This window comes from Oreochromis aureus, linkage group 15 (genome assembly GCF_013358895.1).
Source record: "Oreochromis aureus strain Israel breed Guangdong linkage group 15, ZZ_aureus, whole genome shotgun sequence".
Classification (NCBI taxonomy): Eukaryota; Metazoa; Chordata; class Actinopteri; order Cichliformes; family Cichlidae; genus Oreochromis; species Oreochromis aureus.
In genome coordinates, this window is record NC_052956.1 from 18,730,299 (window position 1) to 18,751,082 (window position 20,784).

General features: G+C 37.2%; 1 protein-coding gene across 1 annotated transcript in view; it reads left to right on the forward strand.

Annotated features, from left to right (window-relative positions):
- Nucleotides 1-20,784, forward strand: part of LOC116309414 (exostosin-1) — a 338,957-nt gene that overhangs the window by 299,571 nt on the left and 18,602 nt on the right. The window contains exons 7-10 of the mRNA XM_039598639.1: nt 3,021-3,153; nt 8,623-8,741; nt 9,711-9,806; nt 20,663-20,752. Of these exons, the coding sequence (XP_039454573.1) occupies nt 3,021-3,153; nt 8,623-8,741; nt 9,711-9,806; nt 20,663-20,752 (438 nt within the window). The remainder of the gene's footprint in view (nt 1-3,020; nt 3,154-8,622; nt 8,742-9,710; nt 9,807-20,662; nt 20,753-20,784) is intronic.

The window sequence follows — 20,784 nt, forward strand, 5'->3', positions numbered from 1 at the left end:
AGCAATAACATAAATACTATTATTACAATCATTACACCAACAAAGAAAGACTAAATTTTTCCACTTTATTTTTTTAATGTGTGTAAAAATATTATTAGTAGGTGAGGACTGTGGTTGTTGTGTAGGCCAGTTTGTTGTCTGATTTAATTGGTGAATGCAAGTTTAAAGGTGGAATCTCCATTCTTTTTCACAAAGTTTGAAGTACATGTATACAGGTAGAGTTTTTTGCACATATTTAGGTTTTATTAAGAAAATTGGCTTTATCATTCTTATTGATTTTATATCTTACCTCTTTGAATTTATACAAATAGAAAGAAAGTTTAACAGACTGAAAAGTCATTAATTTTTAATGCTGGCACAATTATTTTCTGTTATTAGTCATAAAATAATGACACCCTTTTTAATTGTATAGCTGAGTTGATTGCTTTGATTGCACAAATGAGCAATCAAGGTATCAACTTTCAAAACTTTCAAAATATGAAGCACGTCTAACCATCCCTGAAGGGTTTCAAACAGCTACTATACTTAAAAGTACAACCTTTTTATTTTCCTAATTATTTTCCAACTTTTGCTTTTAGAATTTGCCTCCTGTTATGTGTGTAATTTTTCTAAAGTAGAAAAATGATACAGTGAACTGAAAGTACGGCATATGCAATTGATATTAAAGATCTCATGCCTGTAATAACATCATACATTTGTCTGTTTGAGCCAATTTAATGCTGTGTATATTAAAATGTTTGCGTCAATGCCATCTATCAAACACCAGGAATAAGGACCAATCTTTTATGGAATGACTGATAATTTAATCACCAAGCCCTGCAACTATAATTTATGTTTGCCTTCATGTTTACCTTAATAATACAAAGTATCCTCAAATTGCAGTATTTTTTTTTTTTTTTGAGCACAAACAAGACCTCGATAATTCCACCAAATGCCCAGTGCTAGCAGGGTATGAAATTAGACAGGAGACCACTGACAGCTGTATACTGTTGGCCAGATGTGCTAAAAAGTCAGAGCCAGCATGCCACCAGGCTAAACGGGTGAAATGAAGCGTGGCTGATAACTGTAGTGTCCCACATACTGCGAGCCTGACAGTTGGTGTAAGGAGGTGGGTGTGTAGGCATATGTGTGTGTGTGTGTGCGCGTGTGTGTGTGTGTGTGTGTGTGTGTGTGTGTGTGTGTGTGTGTGTGTGTGTGTGTGTGTGTGTGTGGCTATTAAGAGCTGGATATAAGTGTCAATTCCCCACTCCCTGTTTCCTCCATTGTTTCGATCTAAATACAAAGAAATATGATTAAAAAGTTTGATTGTTTTTTTAAAATGAAAAATGTGTTTTTTAAGTTTCACAATAAGTCAAAACTACTTAGGTATATGTCTACTTTTGAATGGTTTGTAGTCCATTATTAGTCATGCAAAAAAATTAAAATATGCATGTAAAAGTCAAAAATATAGACAGTTCATAAGCCATTTATGTGCTAAAACCGAAATGAAATTGAAGAATTTTTATGTCACTATATAATTTGCAAAAATAAATAAATAAAATCTTTTAGTGGCAACCAACCAATCAGCTACAATCAACAGCTCCATTACTCTTGCATTACATCCTGTAGGGCAGGGGTGGACAATTCGAGGCCTCGAGGGCCGGTGTCCTGCAGGTTTTAGATCTCACCTTGGGTCAACACACCTGAATCACAAGATTAGTTCGTTACCAGGCCTCTGGAGAACTTCAGGACATGTTGAGGAGCTAATTTAGCCATTTAAATCAGCTGTGTTGGTTCAAGGACACATCTAAAACCTGCAGGGACACCGGCCCTGCTGTAGGGCCACCCCGGGGACACAATCAAACGCCTTCTCCCAGTCAATAAAAACATGTAGATTAGATGTTATGGGTCTAACATTGGTATTAGCAGTATTGTTAAATGTTGATCAAATTTATGGTATGAAAAATGATTTTTTTAGTTCCAAGTAAATTAAAGCATCACATGTTTTAAAAAGTCTTTCTGGCAGACCTGAGCTGAATTATTTGCCCCAACTAGTGGATACTGAAGAGAAAGGGAAAAAAAACAGAGAAGAAGAAAACATAAGTACAGTTGTGGCCTAAAGCTGTCCTCAGAAGGGACGAGGTTTTGCTCAGTCCCCCAAAAGCTTCCTTACTTTCTAGTAAACCAGATTACACAATCACCCCTCTGCCACAGAGTCAGAAGTCCTCTGATCCTCATCACTGTACAGACTTCAGGTATGTTTCATACTTCTGCACTGCTGCAGTTCATACAGTAATATATGTTCCACTGACAAAATGCAATCTCACAAGCTAGTCGTATAATGAGTTAATAAAATGTGCAATAAACAGTTTAACCAGCCGATTTCCTCATTAAAACATCAGTAGTAGTACTAATAAAGCTCGTGAGTATGTTTTGCTCATACTTGATAAATTACTTTTACTTATGATGTTGTTACTCTTCTTTAATATTATTTTATACTATGGTAACTGCCTTCTGGAAGATTTGGCTCACTGTCACAACATTCAACCAGCTCACCCAACCTCCGGTAACGAGACAGATGGATCGTATTAGCTAAATCACTAATGGACTGCTCATGTTGGGATTGAGTTGCTCCACAGGACGAAGTATCCTGGGTCTGTTCTGCAAAGATGTTCCTCTCTTCGAGACCTCCCCAAGCACCAAACATAAGCTAAAAAGCTTTCATTTTTAGTTTCAAATATTAGTAAATGTCTGTTGTTAGGTGGTGGAGGTAAGGGGGCAATTTCAGGCAATAGATTTTTCAGTTTGACTGAAAAAAACAAAAAAAAAAGAAAAGAAAATGATTGGTTATTATAGTTTCATCTTTTCTTCCTGTTTTCTTCCTGGTAAGTTATACTTGATGTTCACTCTTGCAGCCTGTTTTTACCCCTCTGTTTTTTTATAAAATATATTTTTTATGGTGTTCATTTACAATTCAGCTTGTTTCCATGATCTTTTTCTTCTTTTTCTTCCTTTCTGCTTTACTTCTCTGCTTCATCCAGATCATCCAGGACCGCGTGGACTCCCTTATATCCAGAAACCGTTTGTTGTGGAATTCCCTACCTGGTGGTCTGTATGCACTCCCTCAGTACTCAACTGATGCTGCCCAGTTTCCTTTTTACTATGCTCTACTGGGTGAGTACATAAGCTTTCCGTAAGAGTCATTTCAGTGTAGCACAGATGGTATAGGTTGTTGTTTTATGACTTAGCTGCAGCACAGGCGAATAACTGGAATGCAGTGTACTTGCAAATAGGAGAATGATCACTTAGATTTACCATGTTGGAAAAACAAGCAGGTAAGGATCACAGCAACTTTGATGAGGGCTGTGTAAGGAGGCTCAAGTAAAGGTACTCACTGTTCCTTACCTGTGGGGTTTCCTCAAAACAAGAAGGGTTGTGGCGTGTTTCTGCTCAGTAGTGATGAGTACCTTTTGTCAGAGGAGGCACGAAACATGAACCACAGTGTGGTGCATGTGCTGGGGAAAAGTCAGGTTTGCTGCAGATCCAGCTCGCGATTTACAGGATTTAAAGAAATACCCTTGAATGTCTCAAGGTGCCTAAAGGAGTGAAACTTCAGAAATTTTTATAAGTTTATTGCAAGCCACTTCCTGTGACACAGAGCTAATAAACTCAAGTTTGATACATATATGATAATTACTGAATCTGGGCTGTGATGCATGGCAGCAATTTTTCAGTTATTTGTTTTCATTAAGTGTTCTCCTTGGCACAATCATATTAACAGCTGGAGGACACATCATGCAAACAGCGATTATGGACCACAACTAAACTACATTTTCTTCTTTGTTGGAATCCAAAACATTCCCTTTTCTTTCAGGGAAATATCAGAATTGTCAGTGACAGCCAGGAGATGCATCAAGAGATACTGTCAGTATCATAAAGTCTGTCCTGTCTTGATCAGTGACAGAAAAGTGTCTGTGACAATTCCTGTGTTTTTCTGAAAGTTTTCACCTCTGAACACAATGACCATATCAGTGAGTAAAGAAATTGTAAAATGAGGATGTGTTTGCCAACTAATTTTAAATCCAGTCAACTTGAACTTCATTGGCTGCCTAAACTGTGTCTAAACTCCTGTCTATAGAGCCTAAAACAGTGAATGTACAAGCAGCATGGCTTATGACACAGGTCAGATAAGTGGTTAACAAAGGCAGCTGTAATAAAAATCTGCAATACGGTTTTTAAAATATGTACGTAAATTTTGCAAGACTCCTGTTGGGGCAGAGTTCAGAAACTTGAAGCTGCAGGGAAAGAAATAAGGCTTCTATATGTGCATGTTTATGTGGGTGTGCAGACCAGAGAGATTCTCAGTAGTCTGAGGCTGTAACTCAGATCGATGTTTGTCTTTCTCTGAGGAATTGTGGACACAAGGGTTAGAAGGAAGAGAGAGGAGAACCATAGATGGAGCAGTTTTGTTTACACCTCTGCAGTAAATCACTATTTTTGCTGCCGCCATCACCAGTGCTGCTGCTGGGGGAATAACTTTTTGTCAGCGCCGTGTATACGACGGTCTCACTCTGATAACTTCCCATGAGTTTTGATGGCAAAGCTGTTGCAACTTGGGCCTGATAGTTTAAAAAAGTTTGGCTTAATGTCAATACATAGCTGCCTCAGGACAAGTAAGACATCGGGATCAGATGCCTCAAGTTACAGTTTTACTTTAGTGTGTGAAAAGGAGTCCAGTCATTTGTGCTCTGCAGCTTCTTCAAATTATATAAACAAGTTGTGTTAATATTCTAGAAATTGATGTATCAGAGCAATACTGTTCTAATATATAGCATCTATTTTATAGCTGGTTTGACATTTGTAGTTTTTTTTAATGGTGTTGAGTTTTAGATAGACTTGCAGGACATGTCAGTATAAAAGTGTGACTAAAGATGGGAGAAAACTTGATGTATGCTGATTTCCTGTCTTTTAAATTATACATATAGTTGAAATCAGCAAATGCTTTGTCAAAGCCAGTTAGTCCCAGTGTACTAGATGAGAACTGAGCTGCAAGCTGCTCTCAAGACAGCACTAAGGTACTGGTTGTGTAAAACTCCTGCCTCAAGGCTCTGATTTTTCCATGTAACGCTAGACCATAGTGTATTTAGGACTGTTTGCTTAAGAAAATTTTTGTTTAAGAACTGTAAAACATCTTTGACAGACCAATACAGGTAACACTGCTCCAGGTGTGTTTCAAGAAGTTTAAGGTATGTGTGCTCACTTTTGGACTATGCGGGTGGCAAGATGTCAGTATCAGATTTTGACCTTGCTATCAGTGTGGCGCAGATTGGTTGCACAGGACACTCTTTAGCTTTAAAGAAGCCCTTGCTTTTGCTCAGCTGCCATGTGTGCCATTTTAAGAGCATTCAGTCCAATGTCCAGTGCAATGCCTCTTTACTAGACTCAAAACTCTGTCAGATTCTTGTCACAGTCGTAACAGTAGATTTCTGCTTCTGCGTTAAATCCATATTGTAGGTAGAATGTAAACATAAACACTTCTGATATCCTAAGCTATTACCTCGCTAGAACTGCAGTAATGCTGATGCAGCCCGCAAGAACTAAGACTGGCCATTAAGTACCATTGTTTCCTCCTGTGCATCTCTGGCCACTTCTTCTTCTGTTTCCATTTTTTTAAAATCAACTTAAAAAGTATGGATCAACTTGGCATCATTGACGAAATTCCAGTATAATTCCAGTACTTTAATGCAATCGTTAAAAAGAGAATTTCTCTAATATTTTAAAAGTCTTGGACTTAAAAAGAAAACAAAAGCACATCAAGGATCCTAGTCTGCCTCTATGAATTATCCATATACTAGACCTAAACTTCTCAATTTTAGATTTCATGTTAATTATTAAATAATGAAATAATATTATTATATTTGGGGTATAATCTTGCATTGTGTGATGGCTGAGTTGTGTACATGTTAATTTTTTGTATTCTGTTTTATTCTATTTCTATGTAGTATGCATCTGCAGCTTTTGAACCCAGAACAAATGTATCCATCTAGACAATTAACTGCATCTTATCTTGTTTTAGGAAATTGATTATTTGTTAAGAATTACAAAATCCCTCCAAAGTTAACTTCTCACCTTTTGAATGAATATTTCAGATTTGAGAAAGGTCCTTTATGTCCCCTTATGATCTGATTTCAGAGAGCCAGTGCTTCCATTCTGTTCTATGACTGAATGTTTCAGTGTTTGCAAGGTTTTGGTACTAAAAAAAACTGAAACATGCTGTTTAACAGAAATTAAGATGGCTTAGCTATGTCCAAGAAACAGAAGGTTTGAGCCTATTTATCTGACCCCCACAAGGGCAGAGCTCATGCTTCCATAAATACCACTAAGCCCACCTGAGATGGCTGGTCAGGGGGCCCAGTGTCAGAGAGATGGATAGAGCAACACTAAAGAGCACTCTGGCTGCACTTATCCATGAGGAAGTGTTTTCCCCTATTCCCAAATGCACCCAACACTTGCCATGCCATGTGCCTGCAGTCCTGGTCTTCTTTGGCTGCTCTGAGTGTTCAGTGTGTGTGTGTGTGTGTGTTTCCACATCTGCCTGCCCATTTATCTATTATAGATTTTTGCAATCCTCATTTTAGCTGCTCACATGGGGTATCTAACTTTTTGTAATTACTTTCTGGCAGTGTGTAAAAATAGAATAGAAGCAGTTTTGCTGCAATTTAGAGTTTTTGGTCTTCTTGAAGTGAAGGAAACAACAGCAAATAGATTCCATGTGATCACTTGGTAAACATGCTAAACATGTAAAAGAGAACAAAAATCTATGTTAACACCCAGTACGTTTAACATGATGGAAAGATTTCACTCTGTGAACTAATATTATTGGAAATTATTGAAATGACCTTAAATAAAAGCTAAATTATAGATGTCTCATGGATGGATTCCATTGTTTTGAATTCCAAAACAGAGGATAAGAATCTTTGTAAAATGTAACCACTTCAAAAAAAAGTTATAATGAGAGCTGGAAAGGCTGGAATAGTAAGTGATACTAAAAAGAAACAGCAGGAGGAACATTTTGATTCTAATTAGGTTTATTGGCAACAGGTCAGTAACATGATGGGGTATAAAAAGAGCATTTTAGAATGGACCAAAATACATGTGAAGGACTCACTGACAGTTATTGCAAATGCTTAATTGCAGTTCTTGCTGCCAAGAGCGGCACAAGTTGTTATTATGTTTAGGGGCCAATTAGGTTTTTACCAGGGCAGGGTAGGTTTAAACAATTTTTTTCCTTTATAGATCAAATCATTTAAAAACTATCATACTTAGGTCATCTTGCCTTAAATTTGCTTGATGATTCGAAACGTGAAAGTGTGAGAAATATACACACACAAAAAGAAATCAGGAAGGAAGCAAATGTATTTCTATAACACTGTTTATTGTGAAAATGTCAAAATGTGTGTTTATGACTAACCATTGCATTTTGTTATTCAGCCTTTTTGGAATTGAGGTTGTTTCCTGAAACCTCTGCTTTTCACAGAACTCTAATACTATATTCTTATTTTTCTTCATTATGAACCTCTTTGTTTCATATCTTCAATTATGAAACATTAATTTATAATAAATGTAAGTGAACTTCCAATATATTGTAATAATTATAAATGGCAAATTGATTAGAATGTGTCCTCGCATACTAGAGTGTATTATGTAGTGCTGTTGTGAGTGAATAGATTATTAGTGTAATTAGACTATTTACACAGCTCACAGCTGCCAAATATTCACAGTTTACACAACTTATTTGCTAATCAGATTAAGAAGAAGAAAATCACCATCAGTATTTACACAGACTACAATTTGTTGCTGTTTGTGTGATATTTGTGATCATTTCTTGCCCCATGCAAGCCTTGTGGAATGATTTAATACTAGTCAGATAATGTTTGCAGTGATTATGAATGCAGCAAAGTTTACAGTGCAAAAACAGTGTATGTTTTCTATATTCTGAGCCATCTTAATAACATTAATGTGAATTAAATCCTGTAATATTTGACAATAATAGATGAATCTATTTTAAAATGAAAGATGTATTAAGAAAATCTTTTTGTAGAAGCTCGTGCTTTATTATATCAATACATTTCTCTGGCACAGGTTTGCCACAGGGAGAATAAGGTTCTCAAAATTACAAATCTTCCCATCCCACTCTTTTCTGAATACCATTTGTCGAAGAAGCCTCAATTCATTCTGCTTTGCTGCTTCTCTTTTTGTTCTGTTTGGTTCATTTGTTTGTTTCGGTAAAATGCAAGAGAGTATCTAACAAGAGTTGTAGAAACAGAATTACCCATTATAGAAACAAATCAGCATCATTCACGATTGAGTAATAGAGACTCAAAGCAAACTGTTCACTCTTGGATTAGACATGTTTACTCATGGTCAGCCATCTGAACCGGGGGGTGTATATGCTGTCACGAAGATGGATGACGGGTGCAGCGTGGAGCACTCTGTGTCCAGTTAACCGTGATGGAGCTTTATGGAGAGCTACATCTGCACAAATCTGTGTTTTGGGGGGGGGGGGGTTTTGTTGTTTTTCTAGAAGCCTAAATACAGTTTACCTATGACAACTGTTTGTGAAGTATGGGTATGTTTGTGCAGGTAAGAGCCCGTCGCAGCAGTTCACCGCTGTGATCCATATGGTAACTCCTCTGCAGTCCCAGATATCCCCTGTGGTGAAGCTCATCATCGCTGTAGCCAAGTCCAAGTTCTGTGCACAGGTGGGAAGTGTGTCTGATCTTTGCTGTGAGTTGATGCTGCTGCGGTTCAGGAAAGAGATGAAAGAACGGTTTCACATATATGCAGTGACATGCAAACAGTGTCAGGAGGTGTTAATTCTCTGTGATCTAAAATGTTTCACTTGACAGCTGATGTTTATGTTATCAATGTGTTTCTTCTATAACCTTGTCTCTCCATATCTCCCTCTCTCCTTATTTCCTTTTTCTTTTGTCTCATTCCTACTTTTCCCTTCCTTCTTTGTTTTTTTCATATAACAGTAAAAAAAATCCAAAATATATATTTTTTCAAGAAGGTCTAAAAAATGAGAAAGTAGATTAGTGATTATTGTAGGTTTTATATTCCAGTTTCTGCTCCTTTTTCAAATATAATGTGTGTTTTTATTAATTTCTTTTTTTGATAATTTGCTTTAAATCTTCACACGTCTTCTTGACCTCTGTAATTTATCTAGACAGCTTTTAAACAAGCTTTATTATTCTACACATTATAAAAAGTACTAGAAAAAGGCACTAGAGTAATACCTGAGTACTAAAGGTCTGTTGCATAAGCAGAGTCTCTTATATAATGCGTTTTTTTAATGAAATATGTTGAATTAAGCTTTACTATAAATATTCATGTACATGTAAATATACTGAAAGTGCAAAAGCTTTTGAAACAAACTTGGTGATGACTAACACAGTTCACACACTCACAGGGCTAATGAAAAAAGAACATTTTTTTTATTCTGGCACTAAAGATGATATATGTACTGACTCTGATAATAAGATATTCTCTTGCAAGGGGTTCTCTGTAAAGCAGAAGACCCTGGCTGGCCTTTGCTTCTTGAAAAATAGGACAGACATTTCATTATGAGGAATATCAGCTCATTCAAAACCTTCTGTGGAGAAACCAATTCACAACAATGTTGGGGCTTGTATAATATTAATGGACACCATGTTCTTTTCCCCACACAGATTGTGGTTTTATGGAACTGCGACAAGCCTTTACCTCCTAGAAACAAGTGGCCCTCCACCAGTGTGCCTCTCACTGTCATTGAAGGACAGACCAAGGTAATGGCTGTTGGCTTTTGTACATCCATTATGTATTAAAATAGATTTAAATGCTTAGCAGTGAAGACATATTATCCCCACCTTTAAAAACTGACCTGCTTAGGGGCACGCCAGATATGAAAGAGACCGAAACACTCGGCTGATGTTCTGGGAGCTGTTTTAGAGGAAGATGGAAAACAATAACACACGAAAAAACATAAATAACAATAACATGAATGAGAATATCACACAGCTATAGGATTAGATACTGTAAACTTACACTGTGTTATGTATTTTGCACAATTTATACTAGTTTTATGAAGTTTAAGGAGAATATATTTACCTGGTGGTTGCCGAGTGGTTTCTAGAGATTGCTGGCGGTCACTAGGTGAAATTCATTGCAAAGAAGTTTATGGCGCCAAACTCAAAGCCTCCTCGCAATGATTGTGATCATTAGCAGATTTCATAGAAGATGCTGACACTGTCTGCAAGCACTCGCTACCTCCTCACCCAGCGATAGTGAGAGGTAAAAAAAGCAATTGCAGACCGTTTCTCTTCAAAGTAACGCAGCCAAAGCAGTTACCAGATGGTTTCTAATGCAGCACCCACTTTTTTACCCAGCGACAGCGAGTATCATCCAACATAACTGTCAGTAATCTTTTATGATTAATAAATCAGAATACAAATATGAAATAAATACAAACTAATGAAGATTCTTGGAAAAGATATCATTGACTTTTAAATGAATGAAAAACTTTATCAACACAAATCATAACATAATTCTACCCCCGTATAGTTAACGATGGATGTTCTGCTGGAATCATTGGAGAACTTGTTTGGCAGCATTACCTGAACGTTGCTGTAGACCAAATACACTCTCATGGCAACAATAGCCCTTGATTTTAAAAATGAGTCTTTAATATGTGTTTAGTGTTTTGCAGCGAGAAATTCTGCTCCATTTAGACTCTCAGTCCATGATTAATGATTCAGGAAATGCAGCAAAATACCTCTGGGGATGCCAGATGTTCTGAGTCTTATATATTGTTATTATATTAACAGCAAAAGAAATACAAGAGTGGGTCAGGATTATGGCTCAGTGAAGCTGAAATACACCAACCATCTACCCTACAGCGAGTATGAAATGACTACATATCACCATTATTAGTGGCCATAAGACTGCTGCTGCTAACACTAAAGCAAGCAGTCTTTCTCACACTACATATACTACTACTAATAATAATGCACTAAAGACTTTTGAATTGGTTTAGTCAGATGGGTTTTAAAGACCCTGATTTACATCGTTAATTGTTTAGTTACTGTTGCTGATTTAAACTCTACAGGAATGTGTGGGTGTCTCTTTGGTCCTGATTATGTCCTGCTAGTTTCTTCACATCTGGTAGTGTTAAAAACTCACACGTTTCCTTGCTGACAACAGGAAAGCGATAAGATATATTGCTCAGTCTAAAATTGTTGCATTTCTTCCTGTTCTGAAAGAAAAAAAAACTCAGGCAACTGTTTGTTTTTATCGATTTTGCTTTGGTACTCATAGCACATGGTGTAAATCAAGAAAAGATTATAGTTTTGATTGAAAATAAATAAGCATGTGGTTGCATTGTGTTTTAGAGCACACCACATGTTTTCAAAGTGTTTTTGTTTGTTTGTTTGTTTTGTTCGTTTGTTTTATTTTGTTTGTGCTTCTTCAGTTCTGGAACAACTGAGGGATAGTCACACATAATAAACCCCAGTGGATCACCCAAGAGCTGAAGAAGGTGAAGAAGTCTCATGGATCTTCAAAACCTAGAAAAACTTGAGTCGCTTTCTTTTCAAGCTTTCAAGATTTTTTTTTCTGAACTGTAACCAGAGACTGGGACTCTTAATCTAAAAATATCAAACCCAAAATTATTTAATTGTAGATTGTAGTTTTTAGGCTGGGTTGACATAGTGTTAAATCAAATCCTGCATCATTTATTAGGTCCATATTAATTAAACCATGTAAAAAATGGATATTACCACTGTGATGTTGTAATGTTGGTCTGTGAATCTGCATTTTGAAGCCTCACCATTGGCATTTTGGCTGTCGCCATTTTAGATTTGCGGAGCAAGAAATTACCACATTTGGATGAAACAGTGGACTGCTAGGTTTGCAAGCTGCATTTATGAATCATATGGGTGAAGACACAGAAACAACTACCTGCTAATTAGTACTAAATAACAGACTGACAAAAGATTCCATTTTCAGTCACAAAAACTGAAACACAAACTTGTTGAACAGACTGTAGCAAACAGCAGCCCATATCATTTTTCAGGCAATGCCATTAAAATGCTCCAAAAGGTACCAACAGCACAAACAGGTTTGCTGTTGAACTAAACCTGTCTCCTCAGGTTTAGTTCACTGACTCCTTTCAGCAGACATGGATGGGCTACAGCTGCCTGTGTTCGAAAATCTGTCAGAGCAACTATGCCCCTAACTCCAGCAACCAGATGGATGAGTTATTGCAAAAAATCCACTTCTCATAGAGGTGTTATGCAGTGGGAAACTATTTATAGAGGCCAAAAAGTTTTGTTTTTTTAAATTAGGCTGTAAATGTGCTTTTTAATTATATAAAATTGGACATTTGAACTTGTAAATCTGTTGGGTTTGATTCACTTTTGAAGCTTTAAGGGAACAATAGAAGAACTTCAGACATGCACTTCTGTGTTGGCTTCATTCTCAGTGGAGGTTACAGCTGGGTTAGTTCACAAACCTATTTGGTCTTTAAGTCTGATGTCATTAGCAGTTTCCGGGTCCAAACTCAGCCTCAGGTCCCAAAGTCAAAGGAACACTGTGGCATCACTGAAAGTTTCAAACTGTGTCTAATGTCTAATGTCTGTGTCTAAATTCTTTCATCTTAAATAAAATGATCTGTACGGCTGCTCTACCAGGTGTAACTATTAAGTTTAACATCCAGGCATCCATGAAAACCGAATTTATGAAATTTAACAGAGTGAGAAGTTAGCGGGGAGTTAGCTTGCTAGTTTCCACTTAAATATACCACCAAATAAATATTAATGAATATAAATAAATTAAATATACCAAAAATTAAAACGTACAGCTCTGCTATCACTTCGGACAAAAATGAAGACAGAAAACTAAACAGCAGTGATGTTTGTGGGGTTACTGAAGTTGGACTAGCTGGTATGTGATCGCTAGCGACACAGCTATGTTAGCATAATATAAACACTGATGAACACTAACTTTTTTCCACTTGATAAAAGTTAAGGTGAGGGTTCCCGATCGTTAAGGACAAATGCAATCGCATGGCAGGATGCTGTAAACGGACAAAACTTCAGTCAGGAGAACAACTGAGATAATCCATCCATAATACGAGGTTAGTCATTAATACTCTGCTGCATGGACTTGGCTGTAGTTACATGTAAGGTTTTAAAAACTGAGCTTTAAAATGAACAGTGGTAATAAAAACCGAAAGAGGCCCGACAGTGATCACTGACTCTTTTTAGGGGCTTGTACAGATTTAAAAGAAAAAGATACAAAGCATTAAAACATGTTAAAAACACAACAGCCTTAATAAAAACAGAGCAGTTTGGACCTGGAAGCAGGGTTCATACATCATCAGTTAAAGACCGGATAGGTGATGTCATGATCACTAAATCTGTCTTTTATATGTAGCCTGCCTTAATCACTTGATTAGAAGGATAAAATATGTAAAGACAGAGTGAAAAAAGCTCCCCCTTCTCTCATTAACACCACTGTAATGTCCTTGGAATGAAAAAAAAGAGAAACATGAATGAACCTCATTATATCTGTTTTCCACACCAAGTTCCAGGTTTAATTAAAAGCAGATATTGAGTATATTTTCATTTAATCCTACCTGAAGTCCTATAATCAAGCAGCAGAGGAAGGGAATCATGTATAACACTCTTTTCCTTTGTCAACTAAATTCTAATCCAGTGCTATTTCAAGTTTAAATAGACTCTTAATGGTAAATTTGAAGCAGTGTGAGCTTTGATTGTTAGATATTAGAGTGAAGCCAAGAGTGTGACTTTGTTTCGTTTGTTCTCATTTGCAATATTACTGGGTTGTACTCTGCCTCTATCTACATATACATGCTGTAAAAACTCATAGTTGTTACGGTATATTTCATAAACAGAAGAAAAATGTCACATTTTCTAATTACTTTAACCAGTTGAGCTTCTTAAAATGCACTCAGTCAGATACTCACTTACTAAATGAAGCCTCCATACATGCCAGCATGTTTCTCTCTTCATGTCAGTCTCTTAGTCGTCTAATTGCTTCTGTTTGTTTTCATGTAAACGTCTCCCTCTTGAAATGAAAGAACAATGTCTCCGCTGGTGACAGTAAAACGCATCTCAGCGACCATGTGTATGTGTGGTCCTATAATTAGACATGTGGTATATTGTCATGCAGCCCAGACAGATGCTCTTCACAGTATTTCCTTCCAAGTGCACGCTGTGTTTGCTCCCTCTGTAGCAACAATCCACACACACTCACACACATACAGAGAAAGTTTGTCATTTGCCTCGGCAGAGCACAGCAGCAGAGTAATTTGCTGTTGGTTATGAGTGTATCTACTCTGTAATGCTGAGTGGATGCACTCCATCAACAAGCTTTTACTTCCCCTCTCTCCTTCCGTCTCTCTCTCTCTCTCTCTATCCTCAACCTCTGTCCTGTGCTTGCCTTCAGTGTTATTTTTTCTCAAGTACATTCAGAGTCACCTTTCAGTAAAGTATTTAAACAATTATTTGATTTACTTGATTATTTCTCAGAAGTTCTCACACTTAAATGAGCTCATTTTAATTAAATTTAAGTAGACCCTCATGTAAATTTAGGATTGGTCAACAACCAATGGGGAAACTATGGTTGCAATGGAAAAAATATGTATTCCTTGACCAGTCGGCAAGTTGTTTGCTGGAAGTTACTGGCTGTAGTTGGGTAAGATTAGTTGCAAAGAAAGTGCTGCACCAAAAACCTCCTTATGATTGCCACAGTGGCCTATTGTTTACATGGAAGAGACAGATTTATTTATACTCACTCACTAACTGACAAGCGGTAGCGAGACTTGAAAAAGTGGAACACTAAAAAGGAGAACGCCTGCTTTCAAAGTAACAGTTGTGCCTTACAACCACAATATTTCAGACTATTTTGACTTTGAAAGTCAAGGGTCTCCATTTCTGGTATGACCACAACATTGACCAACACTGACCACACCAGTGCACAAAGCCAGGTCCAAAAAGACAGAAGAATGAATTCTAGTATTGAACAACTTGACTGGCCTGCACAGTGGAGACTGCGAGCAAGGTCTTCTCGTCCAACATCTTGTCCAACATCACTGTCTGCAGAGTCAACTCACAGATATGCTTCTGGAAGTATGTTCAAAAATTCGCATGAACACAAGCTTCCTTGTTCGGGTCAAATCTGACCGATTTACAAATGAAAACACTCATAAATACTGATTGCCTCAAGGCCTTATGAAATCCTCCACACTATGCACTTGAATATATAAAAGTGATGAACACCTCTTTCATTGAATTTCGAGTGTTTTAATCAACTTTATACATCTGTGGTGTTTCCGGTCAAAAGTGACTGCCATAGGAAATGAATGGGAATCCATTCAAGCAAATGACAGTTTGTAGGAGATGTTATTGCTATATGTTAACATGGTGTCCAAAGGTCAGGGACCACTATTGACAGTCATGCTTTCATTTTGGGTTTGATTATAATTAACAGTTGATTTTCACTGCATGAATTCCACAATTATGTGCAGTACGGATGGCCATGTTAACTTGTGACAACACTTGACATCAGAAATTCTCTGCTCTCTGAGTGTCCAAGTGTCACTCATAAATGATCAATAGGATTAAGGTCAGATGACTCGTAGGAAAAGTAGTTCTTTAAGTAGTTTCTGCAAATTATTGTCTTTGTTTGGTTTACTCACCAACCAGTTAAGCACTGCATTATGCTTAAAGAGAAAATTACTGATTGATCAGAAACAAGTGGCTCCTCGTCATTAGACCTCCTTGATAAGCATTTATGACAGACAAATCAATTTGATCAGAGGAGTGGTCAATATACTCCCCTCTGCTGCTGGGTATATGTTGATTATAGCTCACCTTTATCGACCTACTCTCAATATCACCTCTCTTGCCTTCAAGCAATGAATTTTATGTTGATAAGTTCATCTTGAAAATTGATCCTCATTTCTTAGTTGTGCATTTAAATTACAGCAAAGGAGCATAAAATAGAAGTGTTCAAAGTGATCAAAACTGCACCAAAATTATTTATTGTGAGGCATGGACACATGCTCTCATCCTCTGGTGGAGTCTGGCACTAGAATATTGGGTCCGTTGAGTCCTGTTGTGAGGTGACTCCACCATGGATTGGGCTTCATCTACAGCTTCTGCTCAAGCGGTTTGGGATCTGGAGGTTATGAAGGCCAGGTAAATGCCCTGTGCTCTTTGTCCCTGAGCCATTACTGAGCTTTTTTTTTTCAGTGTGGGTGGTGTTCCAGGATTTATCAGACCAGCAAAAATGATAACAATATAAATATAGCTATATTTATTATGGATTATCACTTGATATCAGAGAGTTGGTGAACACACATGTGACAGCAGGCATGTTCCAATAATGAAGGTGTAATCTAGCATAGTTTTATAAATCTTCTACTACATCAAATCTCCAGAAAACAAGACATCTATCTGTCTTATCATAAAAGAACAAGTGCTGTCATTGTACCGAGGTCACGATACTTTTGGTCTCTATCAGTTCAACAAAAACTCCCAACTTCTTTTTCTACTGTTGTTGTGGGTTTATTGATAGTAGTTTCCAAAGGTTTATAATAGTGGTAAGAGTGAACTAAAATAGTACCTACTCGGATTGACTCAACGTGACTCAACTCGTTTTCCATAAGAATCGTAAAGTTGAGAGTCATAAAACTACAGCAACGGTATGCTGAGAAGGAGGAAACTGCCCCTTTCACAGCAGCCTTTTTTGATTGTCATAGCAGGGTAAACACAGGCATAATTGCTTAAATTAATTATGGGCACATTCTATTAAGTGTGTCACATCATTTCCAATGAGCCAGCATGCAAAAAATAAGGCCCTTGGCCCATGTAAGGCCTGTTGTTGGAGCCTTTTTTTTTCTTTGGCTTTATCACTACAGGCAGAGGTAATTAATTACAGAAGTAATTACATTTCTCTTTCATTTAAATTATAATTTAGTGGCGTTTTAACCCCATTTATGTCAGTGTCAGCGCTAACACATGACTAACACATGGCTCTTTTTTTCCCTTTTTTACTGCAACAATACCCAGTTGACTTTCACTTTATTGACCAACCTTGATAAGCATTGTACCTTTGAGTCCTATTGTTTAAATTATTGTAATGACATTGTAAAACCAGTTGTTACCATATTATTGCTCAGTTTAGCTAACAGGGTTCGAAATTGCAAATAACCAGAAATGTGGTTTGGATATGGGGATGAGGGATTTGAAAAGAAAAGTCTTCATTACCAATAGTAATAACACGTCTTAAACTACCAATATAACTATTCATCATGAGAGAAAATGGCTGTTGATAGGTTATGATCATCTTGCAGATACCCACATGGTCTTTGACTTTTAACTTTAACTTAGAAACATCTTGATATATCAATGGCATAGAAACAGAAAATATATCTCCAAAGACTATCCTTTAAGTAACAGAAGTCATGGCAAATATAAAGAGAGGAAATGAGTGGAAAGAGAGCAACAAAGATAAAGTTCAGACCACTGAACTGCCCGAGATCTAAGTGGGATCTAATCTCTGTCTAGAGGCAGAAAATCATTGACACTAGCCACAGGGAAGCATGGTTGTGTGATGGAAGTGTGGTAAATTTAGCCAATAAGAGGTTTTGAGGGCTAGTGCCAATACCGATGTCTACTGCTGAAGGGTACTGTTTATAAGTGTTTTAAGCACGTTTAAGTTGAGCTTAAGTTGGACAATTTTCAGCCCGAAGAAACTTTTATAAAGTCTTTATATAGATGCATAGAGGGCACTATACACAAAACTATGGTAAAATACAGTGAAGGCTGTAGTCATTCCCCTGCAATCACCAGTTATTAGTGAAAAATTGTAGCTGGCTAATGGTTGCTGTAGCTTTTTAGCGGGAGTAGCTGAAATTGACTGAGGCTTCAAGAGATTACAGTCATGCTGCTTAGTGCTAAAATGCTATCACCCATATGCTAACATAGCAATAATGGATATGGCATGTCCATTCAACATGTTCACCATATCAGTATAGTCTGTTAGCAAACTGGTAATTTACACAAATGCAAAAGCACTGAAATCCGCTTTTTTATGTGTACTGTATTTGGCCATAAACTAAAGTAGTGTACAAATTAAATTCCATGTAGAGATGGAAACATGTAACAGTGAATGGATAGATTGCAATGAAATTGTGGCAAGTTAATCAGTCTCATAGTCCTTGACTTGCTACAGTTTAGATATAAAACTGAAAAGAGTGAAAAAAACATAAAAAATTAAAAAAGAAAACTCAAGTAACGATGGACCACAATTCTCACCAATTACACAGGACAAAAGAGCAAAGGTTTTGATAAAATGATTTCAACTGCAGACCTTATTAATGAAAGCAGGCTGTATTTCCTCAGTTCCCATAAAACATGCAGATGTGATATTTTCTCGGACTTTTAATCCATATTGACTTCAGGAGGAGACTCACTTCTTACTGAATCTGCAAACATAATTGTATGAATTTGCTTTGGCATATGTTAATGTTGATTTCCAGGACGATTCATAATATGTGTGTATGTGTAAGAAATAGATTTCTAATTTAGTGAAAGAAGAAAAACGATGATAAAATAAGCGATAAGTTTTGAAAATGATGACCTTCAGATGCTGGAAATGTAGTGAAGAAATAATGTAAAGACTGTATGCAAGATTAGACTGTCATGCCTATTTATATGCACATTGACTATGCAAATGTGTGCATGCAACTTTGATGTAATACATTCCCACCAGTAAGTCTGGAAAATGCAGCAGATTATCAGGCATGCTTTTGTGGTTAATTTAGCAACTTGTTTCACTGCAATGTGGGTTTTCCTGAGGAAACTGAGAAGCTGTTGGCTAAGGCGAACACTGTCCTGACTGAATAAGGTACATGTCTCCTGATTATAGGGCAACCATCCAAAGAAAAACACATTTTCTGCCAGGAGTTCTTTCTTTAAGCAATGATTTAATGCAGAATTTGATGTGGCATTCTCAAATACTTGAAAGAATGTCGGGGATTTGTGTTAAAATTCATTTGATGTTACGCTTAATTTCCTAATAAATTTAATCTCAGCATCCGTCAGATCATTAGGCTGAAATGGAAGTAGACATTAAGCTTGTGGAGATTTGTGGTCTTACTTGACAAAATAAGCCTCTTAATGTTACCCCTGGGGGTGTAAATTTAATTTACTTTTCTTTTTTTTTTTTAGGTCATGAATCCATGTAAAACATCACCACTGTGGCATGACACTTCATTTCAGTGACATAGAGTCTTGAAATAATTGAAAGGAAGTGTAGCAAATTTTACACGAGCACATTTTAGGTAATTCCAGTCGCAAAGATAATCTTTCTGGTTGAGTTAAAGATGAAGCAAAAATATATTTTCTCGCTATATGTTGCTACAGAGCTAATATTATGGATTAAAATATTTTTGTTGTTGTATACGCTCAAACAGCCACTTTATTAGGTACACCTTAGTATTTTGGGGCTGGAGCCCCTTTTACCTTCTTCATGGCATAAATTCAACAAAGTGCTGGAAACATTCCTTATAGTGTTTTTGGTCCATTTTGAGATCATAACCGTTGTTACAGATTTATTTGCGGCTCAAACGTAATCTTAATCCCCCATTGGATGACATCCCAAGTGGTAGTAAGGCGCCCAAAGTGTGGCAAGAAAATATATCCCTCACAATTACATCTTCACCAGCAACCTGTGAGCTTCTGCTTTTCGTAGCCCATCTGCTTCAAGGTTAGGGGTGTCATGTGATCAGAGATGCTCTTCTGCATAAATTGGTTGTAATGACCTTGTAGTGACCTCTGAGATCAGCAAGGCAGTTTCACCCAGAGAACTGCCACTCAGTTGATATTTTTTTTTTCAGACCCTCCTCTGTAAACCCTAGAGATGCTTGTGTGGGAAATCCCAGTAAATCCCAGTAGGGACATTTTCAGCACTGCCTGAAGTATTAAGATCAGCCTGTCTGGCACCAGCATCCATGCCACGTACAAGTAATTCATCATTCTGATGCTCATTTTGATTTTTTGGACCATGCTTACATGCATAAATGTACTGAGTTGTGACAGAGTTGTGACTGTTAAAGAAGTGCACCTAATGAAGTTGCAGGTGAATGTATAAATTACATGCTTTGTCTGAGGTTCATCATACTGACTTGTTCTTTGCTACCCACTCACATTTAAGATAACAGATTTTGAAGGATCCTGAGTGCTGAGCCCGGGAGCAGGTTGTTTGAAACCTCAACTGAACCCATTTTTCACCAATTACTTATGTCCTTGTTACTTTTCCTCACAAACAGTTAAATAATTCACACGTTAATTATGAGTCAATAACATCAGCAGCAGCGATCTTTGGGCTAATAGATCAGGGCCTGTTGCATGCTTTCTGTTAGGCATTGAATTGATCAGAACTCAAACAAAACCTATTAAGTTTTTATGGATTTCTTTATATTGCTAGACCAACTCTATACCTTTAAAATACCTAATGTGTATAGTAGGTTTCTTTGATCCCTAAAAAAGCTCAGACTACCTAAAGTTTGTCAGTTAACAGTAGTGCAAACTATTTCCTCTCTCTCTGCCTGCAGACGATGAGCAGTCGTTTTTTCCCCCATGACGCCATCATCACCGACGCCGTCCTCAGTCTGGATGAAGACTCTGTTCTCTCAACCAATGAGGTGAGTTAATGATAGTTTATCAACCAACTGGC